The sequence below is a fragment of the Myotis nattereri genome (genome assembly GCF_964212035.1).
Source record: "Myotis nattereri genome assembly, chromosome: 3".
Classification (NCBI taxonomy): Eukaryota; Metazoa; Chordata; class Mammalia; order Chiroptera; family Vespertilionidae; genus Myotis; species Myotis nattereri.
Window position 1 is genome coordinate 149,758,912 of NC_138077.1, and position 12,243 is coordinate 149,771,154.

Sequence of the window (12,243 nt, forward strand, 5' to 3'; positions counted from 1 at the left end):
ATTGGTGTGAATGAATTTGGCAGTTATTCTCAATCTCTTGAAAAATAAAGAGATGAAACCTTTTTTCTTTAGAATATGATAAAATGTTTTAGTTTATACTCTTTAGACCTACCACTCTGATGTATGGATAGAAAACTGCACATGTGTGTAATACATAAATATAGATAACGGGTATGTTTGTTTTTCTGGATGGGTAACTTGGTCAGTGTTAGAGATCATACTTCATTGAAGGAGGAAGGAGTAGTCCTATTATATGTTACTAGGGGCCCGGTACACAAAATTCGTGCACTGGGTGTGAAGGGGGGGGGGGAGTGTCCCTCAGACCAGCCTGCCCCCTTCACATACTGGGAGCCCTCAGGCGTTGACCCCCATCACCCTCCGATCGCCTGATCGGCCCCTTGCCCAGGCCTGACGCCTCCGCCAGAGGTGTCAGGCTTGGACAGGGGACCCCCATCTCCCCCCGATCACTGGCTCTGGCCCCCGCCCAGGCCTGAGGCCTCTGGCCCAGGAATCATGCCTGGGCAGGGGACCCCCATCTCCCTCTGATCGCTTGCTCCACACCCCGCCCAAGCCTGACGCCTCTGACCCAGGCTTCAGGCCTGGGCAAGGGGACCATCATATCCCCCCAATCCCCGGCTCCGCCCCCCACCCAGGCCTGATGCCTCAGCCAGAGGAGTTGACCCTCATCACCCTCCAATCACCAATCACCGGATCGGCCCCTTGCCCAGGCCTGAGGCCTCCGGCAGAGGTGTCAGGCCCGGGCAGGGGACCCCCAGCTCCCCGCGGTTGCAGGCTCCGCCCCTGCCCAGGCCTAACGCCTCTGGCCTAGGCGTCCGGCCCAGGCAGTGGGGACCTGCAGTGGCAGCGGGGGGCGCCGCGATCGTGGGCTTCGCTTTAGGCCCAGGCAAGGGACCCCTAGCTCCTGGAACTGCCAGCTTCGACCATGTCCAGCTCCCATCGCTGGCTCCACCCCTACTTCCTGCTATCACTGGCCAGGGCGGCAAAGGCGCCTGATTCTCCCATCATGGCCGGGGGGTAGGGCCCTTGGGCTGCCTTTGCCCTGCCCCCCAGCTCTTAGCTCCCCCCTGAGTTTCTTTTTTTTTTTAATTTTTTTTTTAAATATATTTTATTGATTTTTTACAGAGAGGAAGGGAGAGAGATAGAGAGTTAGAAACATCGATGAGAGAGAAACATCGATCAGCAGCCTCCTGCACACCCCCTACTGGGGATATGCCTGCAACCCAGGTACATGCCCTTGACCGGAATCGAACCTGGGACCTTTCAGTCCTCAGGCCAACGCTCTATCCACTGAGCCAAACCGGTCTCGGCCCCCCTGAGTTTCTGATCACTGTCAGTGGCAGGGGGCTTCTTCCTGCTTTCCCTTTCGCCTCCCTGCATTGTGCCTACATATGCAAATTAGCCGCCATCTTGTTGGCAGTTAACTGCCAATCTTAGTTGGCAGTTAATTTGCATATAGCCCTGATTAGCCAATGAAAAAGGTATTGCCGTACGCCAATTACCATTTTTCTCTTTTATTAGTGTAGACTAGGGGCACAGGGCGCAAAGTGGTGTGTGGGGTAGCCTGCTGCTGCTTGCAGCCCCGCCCACCGCCCCACGGTGCTCAAAACTGCCTTCTCCCTCAATGTCGGGGAGGGGGCAGCAAAAAATAGAAGATGTCCCTCCCTATTGCACACGGACCCTATATACAGGCCCACCCGGCCCAGTCCGACCGATGCTTGGCACATTCTCAGATCCCTGCTCAGGGGCGGGAGGGGTGACGGGTGGCAGCACACATGAGAGGGGACCTCCGGGTGGCCACTCTGGTCCTGGCACTTCCTGGTCCTCGGTTCCTTCCTGGTCCTGCCTGCAGCCCTGGTCCCCCTACCTGGCTCAGCCTCCCCTCTCCATCCTGGCCTCAGGTAGGCCCCCTTGGCTCCTGGGGGCTCTGTCCTCCCCTCCCAGCCTGGAGGTCCCAGGCTCAGCGACTCCCCAGCAGCCCTGTCACTCATGTTCACATAGGGAAAGGGGTGCGTGTGGCAGAAACAGCTGTATAAATGCGGGTGCAGGGGCAAGTCCTCTGGGGTCACTTGGACAGTTTGCTGATGACACAGATCAGGGCCGCGTTCTCCTCCTTGAGGCGCTGGTTGTCAGCCTGGAGGTTGGACAGGCCCTTCAGCTCCTCTTCCAGCTCAGCGGCCTTGTGCTCCTCGGCCCTGCGCTCAAATCTCTCCAGCTCCACGAGGGCTGGCCTCCCTGCAAAGTGCTCCTGCCTTTGCGTGGAGCACTCCTGCTCCACCTTGAGCTGTGCCAGCCAGCAGCATGATCTTGGTCAGGGCCTCACGAAGTCTCTCATTCTCAACATGCAGCTCTGCGTAGAGTTTCCTGAAGCCTCCCTTAGGCTCTTCTGATTCGGGCTGGGGTTCTGGGTTGAGGGCCCGCTGCCCCTGGGGGGAAGGGCTGGATTCTGGGCTGATGTCCTCTGGCTTCATCTCCTTCCCCCTCCGCAGGCCCATCTCCTCTCCTTGCCAACTCTGCGGTGCTCCTTGGAGGCCTCTGGTCCCTGTCCTTGCCCGTCAGGCGCCTCTAGTCTCTGGGCAGGGCCATTAGAATTCTCAACCCCATGAACTCAGGGCTGCCAGGAAGAGTCCAGGCTCTGTGCAGCCGGTCTTGATCGGGATGGGAGAGTCCGATCAGGGGCAGGGGAAGGGGCCGCAAAGTTGGCCGGCCCCACCCCCTGATTGGGCTGGTTCTCTGGCTACAGTAGGCGGCAGCGGTTTGCTGGAGGCTGGTGGGAGTTGCAGGCACCCACAGGAGGCTGGAGCGAGAGGTGGGAGCGAGCCACCGCTGACTGTGGGAGACGGGAGGGGGGGTGGGGGACCAAGAGATTAGCAGTTCAGCCCACTTGCCAGTCAATGCCACCTCATGATGACTGGTTGTTTGGTCGTTTTGGTCGTCATGGCCCCTGGCCTTTTATATATATGGATAGTAGTGTTATTTTAGCTATTATAAACTTCATGTATAGACTTTCTGTCAGGTATTAATTTTACAAAACTTTGTTAGTGGTTCAAAAAGGTACTGGGAAAAGCTTACAGTCTCTTATTGTGGCCTGGTGGGCAAATTTGTACTGTGGTCCAGAGTAGGACTTACCCCTCTAGAAGATGAGACCTCCACTGCCATTTCTATTGGCCATGGAAGAGGGATGGGTATTAGACCACAAAGAAAATTGTGTTTCTCATTTGCACAAAATGTAGGGCACCCAAACAGTACTACTCAAAGCTGGGGGAGAACACCAGAAAAACACAAAGAATATATGATTGCAAGGCTAGTACTGAAATTTATACTCCCGGCAGGTCAAACCCATCCTACTCAGAGTGAAACCTAGGAAGAAACCTTAGGTCAGTCTCCCTCCGGGGCACCATCTTTGGAACCAGCCTCACACGTCTACATCTTTCCAAGTATGGACTAAAGGCAGTAGCCTAACTTGTAATGCTCCCTAATTGGCAGTAATTGACCACAAAACATTCTATTCAGTAAAGGCTTTCTCTTAAGCTGCAGCCAGTTAACTATATCGTAAAGTAGTTATTTTTGCAATTATCAATGGTCAGTATATGTATATTATAGAACATTTGGAGGTGACTTCAGGATCATGGTAAAGTGAGACAGTTCCTTTGTCTCTCCTTTTAAATCTAGAACTTTGTTTCTCTTTTTCTAGAACATTAAAGGATGTGTGAGGTTGTACACAATTAATGTGTGTACATGTGCTAATTGGCAGGCTTCTTTCTAGTCAAAAGATGAATATACCCACACATTGTGGCTGCCTTATCCCTTGAAAAGATTCTGTATTGCAGTTTCCCTTCCAGAGCAACTTTTAAAATGCTACCTCACTTGGGTTTTTTTCAAATGTAAATATAAATTCTTTATGCATTCTGACTTTTTTTCTGAATGGTCTCCCCTATTTCTTATTACTCGTGCACTTAATCTTTTGGTCTAGTTGTATTTTCATGATTGTTATTTTAGTTATTTTGGAAATTTTATTTCTTATAAGTGCTGTTTTAAGCATTAAAATGTTAAAAGAGGCAATATCTCTTGGCACAAACCGGAAGTTGTTGAATGAGTCACGTAGATATTCCTACATATGTGGAAAAATTACATCACTACTCAGTTCTGAATTTTCTATTTATAATATCCTAGGCCAGATTTCTCCCCCTCCCCAATCCATCTTGGGTTTTTGTTTTTTTTTAGGTAGTATAAAGCAAGCAATAAAAAAAAATTCATAGTAAGTTACTTTGGGGCCAAAGGAAAAATGCTATGAAATGAGGCATCTTGGCTAAATAATACTTTATTTTTAGATTTCTAGAGAATTAAAAGATGTAAGCATAGCTACCTGCCTTTTCATTTGCATTGTTCCCTTAACACATTCATTGTGTTAAAATATTACAAAGGTTAATGATGATATTTGATATTTTTGAACTTATAATTTAGCAAGAAACTCCAGATTTGAAGGCTGCAGTATTTTGTTTATTGATTTATTTAAATCCTCACTCAAGGATATGTTTTATAGGATCAAACCCACAACCTGGGCATGTGCCCTGACTGGGAATTGTCCCTTCTGTGCATGGGATGATGCTCTAACCAACTGAGCTACCCGGACAGGGCTGAAGGCTGCAGTAATTTTTTGTTTTGTGCATGTTTGTGTGTTTATTTCACTATGAAAAAGATTTACTTTTCTCCCTTTGAAAACATCAGTGCATGGAGACATCGTGGTATCACTCTAATCACTGGATGGTATTAAAGGGGCTAAACTTTATCTAAAAATCTTGCTTTGGTGTTTTGATATAAATTTATTGAAAAGATCTTATGGAACAGGCACAGCGTTATCTAATTTTAATTTTAGGGGAAAAATACATATGAATGAAAAAGACAGAATATATATAAAAATACTTATAGTTGGCTATCTCTGGGTATTGGGAATACAGGTTGTTTTGTTTTGCTTATACCTACTTTTTTTTAGTAAGCAAGTATTATTCTTTTATAAAAGGAACAAAAATCAATCTCTTTAGAGTGGTCTCTGAGGTATGGGCTTTAATAGAGAGATGGGTTTTAATACTGTGGTAAGGCTTCTGGGCACAATTACAGATTCTATGTTATTTTCAGGTAAGTTTTAAAATCCTTATATAGAATTAGAATTTCTTCCCATTAGTAATGTTTGTTATAGAGGAGAAAGCAGATAAATCCATCATGACAGTCCCATCCATTTAACCTCTTTTTCTCCTTATTTTGGGCCACCTGCTTGATCTCTAATCTAGAGAAATTGCCTTGTAACTCATCTCCCTGCTTCTGTTTCCTTGACCATTTTCTTGCATACAGATGTAGCAGGTGGGGGCCCTGCCACTGATCTCAGTTCCCTTGTGGCATGGGCATCTGGTAGTCCAGGTGATATCTGGTTACTCCTACATGATTTGACTGTTCAAAGAAAAACTAATTTTTCCAAAGCCATCCGTTGTGTGCATTTACCTGCTTACTTATAACATGGAGATCAGATTATGATCACTGTATGCTGTTTATGAGCATTTTAATTAATGTACCATATAAGAAATAGTTGAAAAGGTTTAGCACAGTCTGCCTGGAGTTCCTTCCTTCTGTTCTTTCCTTGCCTCTTTTGCAGTCCTACTGACCAAATGCCTGCAGCAGAGCACCCTGATATTGTTGAAGTGTAATATGGAGAGTCATGTTTTACAAATGCTGCCTCTCCTTATTTCCCCAACCAAAATGGGGAAATGTCAGAATACCTGCCATTGTATTTTCATTTTCAGAGCAGTAAGTAGCTAATACCAAGCACTTATTTGAACTGCTTTTATTTTTTTCTTTCTTTTTTAAATTAAATCTTTATTGTTCAGATTATTACAGTTCCTCTTTTTCCCCCCCCCATAACTCCCCTCCACCAGGTTACCACCCCACCCTCTGCCCTTACCCCCCCCCCCACTGTCCTCATCCATAGGTGTACGATTTTTGTCCAGTCTCTTCCCGCACCCCCCACACCCCTTCCTCCCCCAAGAATAGTCAGTCCACTCCCTTTCTATGCCCCTGATTCTATTATATTCACCAGTTTATTCTGTTCATCAGATTATTTATTCACTTGATTTTTAGATTCACTTGTTGATAGATATGTATTTGTTGTTCATAATTTTTATCTTTACCTTTTTCTTCTTCCTCTTCTTAAAGGATACCTTTCAGCATTTCATATAATACTGGTTTGGTGGTGATGAACTCCTTTAGTTTTTCCTTATCTGTGAAGCTCTTTATCTGACCTTCAATTCTGAATGATAGCTTTGCTGGGTAAAGTAATCTTGGTTGTAGGTTCTTGCTATTCATCACTTTGAATATTTCTTGCCACTCCCTTCTGGCCTGCATGGTTGCTGTTGAGAAATCAGCTGACAGTCGTATGGGTACTCCCTTGTAGGTAACTGAGTTTCTTTCTCTTGCTGCTTTTAAGATTCTCTCTTTGTCTTTTGCTCTTGGCATTTTAATTATGATGTGTCTTGGTGTGGTCCTCTTTGGATTCCTTTTGTTAGGGGTTCTCTGCGCTTCCTGGACTTGTAAGTCTGTTTCTTTTACCAGGTAGGGGAAGTTTTCTGTCATTATTTCTTCAAATAGGTTTTCAATATCTTGCTCTCTTTCTTCTTCTGGCACCCCCATAATTTGGATGTTGGTACACTTGAAGTTGTCCCAGAGGCTCCTTACACTATCTTCATATTTTTGGATTCTTTTTTTGTTTTGTTTTTTCCGGTTGGGTGTTTTTTGCTTCTTCGTATTTCAAATCTTTGACTTGATTATTGCTATCCTCTAGTCTGCTGTTGGAACTCTGTATAATATTCTTTATTTCAGTCAGTGTATGCTTAATTTCTAGTTGGTCCTTTTTCATATCCTTGAGGGTCTCACTAGATTCATGGAGGGTCTCACTAAGTTTATCAGCGGTTTCTAGAACATTCTTGAAAAACCTTATAAGTGTGGTTTTGAACTCTATATCCTGTAGTTTGCTTTCCTCCATTTCTGTCATTTGTGACCTGTTTCTTTGTCTCTGCATTTTTTTTTTTATGCTTCCCTGTGTTGATAGAGTGGCTTTCTGTGTTAGGTGTCCTACAGGGCCCAGTGGCTCAGCCTCCCCAATTACCTTAGGTGGACACTCTTGGTGCACCCCTTTTTGGCCTTATTCACAGTTTTGTTGTAGTTAAGCCTTGATTGTTGTTGATATCACTGGGAGGAATTGACCTCCAGGCCAATTGGCTGTGAGAATCAGCTGTGTCTACAGTGGGAGAACTTCTGTGCTGGAGACACCCTTCTGGGACAAGACTTGCTTCAGTGGGGCTTTGGTGCTCACTGAGTCTGCCCCCTGAGTGTTTCCCTTATGGATCTGAGGACTTGTAATCGGGATGGTCCCACTCTGACTACTGGGTACACTGGCTCTTGAATCTCTAAGGAGGTGCTAATTTAGCCTCTGCCTGAGGCTACCCAGCAGGAGCTATGGAGAGATCTGCAGATGCCTCCTCTTTGATTGAGGTTTGGAGGTGCCCAGATGAGGCCCAGCTGTGAAGCAATGCAAGCAGCTGTGGGGCCTTGGCCTTTTTTTGGATGTTCTGGGTCTCTCTCACCCAGCTGCAGTTTGTTAGGTAATTTTAGATTGCAAAGGGCCAGGCCTTTCATATGCAAAAGTCTCTGCACACAGCTTGGGTGGGGCAGGGTCTCAGGGAATCAACAGGGCGGAGCAAACAGCTATGGCTGATCCTCAGTCCTACCCTAAGAGGCCCCGGGTCTCAGTGTCCCGGTAATTGCTGCAAGCACCTCTGAGAGAAAGCTTCCCTTGAGTTCCGCCCGCTGCCAAACAGTCCAGTTTCTCCTGTATGAGTCTGGGTCCCCAGAGACTTGCCCAGAACTGGAGCTCAGAGCAGTTGGAAGCTTGAGACTCCCTCCGGATTGAAAAAGACAACCTCGTCCTCAGTTGCCAGCCCTTTTCGCATGCGCCTCCGTACCTCTGCACTTTACTTCAGCACCTCCTCTGAGACTCAGTGTGCTTTTCTCTTTCCTTCTAGTTGTAGAATTTCCACTCAGCCAGCCTTCCTGTGGTTCTGGATGATGTCCGTTTTGTCTTTCAGTTGTATTTTTGAAGTGGTTGTGGGAGGCAGCAATTTCCGTTGTTTACCAATGCAGCCATCTTGGTTTCTCTGAACTGCTTTTAGAGCACTCCTCATGCACTATACCTGTATTAGCTTACAGTTTAATCTTTACAATCTTTAAAATATAAGGTTATTGGGAAAATTTAAAGCCGAGGAAGTAAAGGCACAGAAATGAGGTAATCTGTCCAAGCTAAGCAGCAAGTGATAGAGTCTACTACACTCTTGAGCATTTTATTAATTTACTGTCAGCATCAGAACATCTTTTAATTGCTGAGGTAACTGATTTCTGTCTCTCCTGAACAAGCAGGCTGTGTGGGGCGATCAGGTTGACAGGGGGCTTAGTGAGGGACGACCAAACGACTGAATAGCAGGCTTCATGGGGCAACCAGGCTGGTGGTGGGTGGGGGTGCATGAGAGGCGACCAGGCTGGCAGGAGGGGGCAGCTGGGGGCAACTAGGCCCACAAGGGAGGCAGGTAGGGGCGACCAGGAAGGCAGGCAGGTGAGTGATTAGGAGCCAGTGGTCCAGGATTGTGAGAGGGATGTCTGACTGCCGGGCCTGGGATCAGGCCTAAACCGGCAGTCGGACAACCCTCAAGGGGTCCCGGATTAGAGAGGGTGCAGGTTGGGCTGAGGGGGCATCTAGAGTGTGTGTGTGTGTGTGTGTGTGTGTGTGTGTGTGTGGTCTACTTGGCTTTCTTCTCACTGATTCTAGGCTCAAAGTTTGTTATTTATAAATTATTTGGCCAAAAATATTTTTTATTAAATATTTACCAAAACAAGCATAGGCGTAGTTCTTTGCAAAGCATTTCCTGTGAAAGCAGTATTTTTTTAATTAGGCTGTGCGCATTGATACCATTGTGAACAGTGTTTTCTACTGTTTCTTTCCTTGCCTGTTACACATTTTGAGCAAACTTTTGTTCAGAATCATTATACTATTTTATCTTTGTTTCACATATAAATAGGTTTATTTTGTTATTTGTCTTAAGTCTTTTTTCTTCTTTGAATTAGAATATGACTAATCATAGCATGAGATTTTTAGAGGGTAATTATTGGGCTGGCACAACAATTAAAGGAATGCTTTAGGACAAATGTCTGAGACATGATACTTAAGCTGGAGCCTAGATGTCCATATTGAAATTTTCTGGGAATAAAAGCATTGAGTTGGGCATTTTAGACAGTGTTAAGTAAACCCTGTCTTGCCAAGACTATTTAGATTTGTGCTTATATTCTTAGGTGACCGGGTTATCGATGTGGGATCTGAATGGAGAACTTTCAGCAATGATAAAGCAACAAAAGATCCATCTCGAGTTGGAGATTCTCAGAATCCTCTTCTGAGTGATCGAGATTTGTCTACCATGATTGGCAAGGTAATACCAAGTGAGGCCTGACCAGAAACCTGGGAGTTGGGGAACTTTGCAGAGGCATCAGTCACTGCCTCAGTGAGCAGTCTTGTCCTAAGAATGAGATTTGCCAGTAATACCATTGAGAATGATGGTTGCCTTATGCATTGCTTCCATCGTAAAGAGGAGGCCAACAGCTCAAAATCAGAGACTTAATATCTCCAGCCCTTGTTTTCATGAAGCACATTTTGCACAAAAATTAGGTTGAGCATAGTATGGTCTCTGAGTACATACTGCTATGCTCCTAGAACACTAGTAATGTCTTTTCCTTTTATACCACCTACAATAAATTGGAACGCAATATAGCTTGTTTTCTAGTATTGGAAATACTTACCTAAGCTTTACATTTTTTCATCAGTAAAGTGAGAAATACTACTACTTCATAGAGATATTGAAGATTACATGGGAATATATGTGACGTATATATAACAACATGTATTATGTGTTCAATTAATGGTAGCTGCTGCTATTACATAGGATAGTAGCATAACCGTCCTGACAACCTGGCTCTTTTTTGCTCTGGTATCTGAATTGGAAATAGTACTAGCAATATTCCAAAGTACTAATCAAGGAAGTGTATGCTATTTTAGTACTTAACCTATACTACTGCACAGTCTGTTTTTAATAAAGTAATGTGAAAAAGCAGGTCATTAATTATTTTTTTATGCTGTATACATTACATATCAAATTTGAAAAGCATAGTGTACACTAGGTTTAAAAGATTACAGTGTTCAGAAATATCTTTTTTAAAAAATATATTTTATTGATTTTTTTACAGAGAGGAGGGGAGAGGGATTTTTTTTACAGAGAGTTAGAAACATCAATGAGAGAGAAACACCGATCAGCTGCCTCCTGCACACTCCCTACTGAGTATGTGCCCGCAACCAAAGTACATGCCCTTGACCGGAATCAAACCTGGGACCCCTGAGTCCACAGGACAACGCTCTATCCTCTGAGCCAAACCGGTTAGGGCCAGAAATATCTTTTAAGTAGGTGATATCTGTATTTGCTTTAGTCTTACAGGCTGGAAAAAGTATACTAAGGACATTTTCAGATGTAAGATTGCAACTAATTTTCTTTCATTGTCTTCTAACTGGTTGATTACTTCATAAATTTGTACTTGTAATTTTCCTCTTGCCTAATTTTAATATAATTATACTAATATAATTTATATAATTGTTACATAATTATAATTACATATTAGCTAGCTCTAGTACACTGCTACAATGTGGAGGAAAGAAGTGCCTTTGTCTTCTGACAAATGTAATGCTGCAGATGTTTTCTCTGTTAATCATCTTGCTTGCTTTGGGCCTGGGAGAGTGATTTTCTAATATGAAGAAGTACCCATTTTTAGTGTTTTATCAGTTTTTTTTTTAATGGGTTTTGAGTTTTGTTTACTAGACCTTTTTTTTAGTACCTTTAGAGATGATCATTTGAGTTTCTCTGTAGTCTTTTAATATGATAATTTATATTATTAGATTCTCAATAGATATTTTTACATTTAAAGTATTTGATCGAAAACATTCCTAAAACCATTTTACCTGGAAGAACAGAGAGGTTACACAGGGTAGGTTTCTTGGGCATGTGGAGTCAGATCATATGAGTTCTATTTTCTCAGAAATTGTTCATTCAGATTTTCAAAATTTTGCATATAAAGTTATAAAACTTTGTTTTATAGGGCACCGGAGCTGCAAGTTTTGATGAATTTGGCAATTCCAAGTACCAGAATCGGAGAACAATGAGCAGTTCTGATCGGGCCATGATGAATGCGTTCAAGGAAATCACTACCATGGCAGACAGAATCAACCTCCCTAGAAATATAGTTGTAAGTTCCTGTCAGTCTCCTTTAAGCCATTCTGGCATTGACTTAGCATAATTTAATGAACACATAAAATTTTGATATTGCAACTAATTAAATGGCCTAGAGTTAATTAAACTTACTCTGTTTTGAAGGATCGAACAAATAATTTATTCAAGCAAGTGTATGAACAGAAGAGCCTGAAGGGAAGAGCTAATGATGCCATAGCTTCTGCGTGTCTCTATATTGCCTGTAGACAAGAAGGGGTTCCTAGGACATTTAAAGGTAAGTTTTCAGTTGCCTAGATAAAAGTCTTATCTGTCATATTACCAAAGTCAGGCAGCTTTGACACTAAGTAGTGCTATGTTGTGTCTTTGTGGTTATATCCAGTAATCCACCTAAATACAGTTTCCCAATGCCTGTTTATTTTTGTTCCTTGACAAAAATTAATTATGTGATTTAATTGACGATGTTCTTTTCAGGCGGTTTTCTTGTGTAAAGTAATTTTAGTCCATGTGAGTGAGCCCTGTGTTCCTTGGCAATTAGAACTTTTGTACGTTTTGAAGCCTGTTATTATAAACCAGAGTAGGACTCTGTAAATTTTTGATGCATAGAAAACAGTTTCCACATATAGCCATGTCTCTACAAGTGAGGGAGTCAACCCTTAAAAAGCATCAGTGACATTTTTTATCCTGAGTTATGCAATTTGCACTTTCACACTTAATTTGGAGACTTTGAGAGAACTAGTATTTTTCATGCAGTTTGCAGTTTACCTATGAATACGTGACCACCTATTCAGTATTGCTGTGATGCGTATACTGACTTTAACTGCCAGAGTTCGTTTTGGCTTAAGACTATAATTACCCTTTATTT

General features: G+C 43.7%; 1 protein-coding gene across 1 annotated transcript in view; it reads left to right on the forward strand.

Moving 5' to 3' along the window:
• GTF2B (general transcription factor IIB) overlaps positions 1–12,243 on the forward strand; it is a 40,669-nt gene that overhangs the window by 22,686 nt on the left and 5,740 nt on the right. Inside the window, exons 3-5 of the mRNA XM_081087815.1 lie at positions 9,406–9,539; positions 11,251–11,397; positions 11,526–11,655. Of these exons, the coding sequence (XP_080943941.1) occupies positions 9,406–9,539; positions 11,251–11,397; positions 11,526–11,655 (411 nt within the window). The remainder of the gene's footprint in view (positions 1–9,405; positions 9,540–11,250; positions 11,398–11,525; positions 11,656–12,243) is intronic.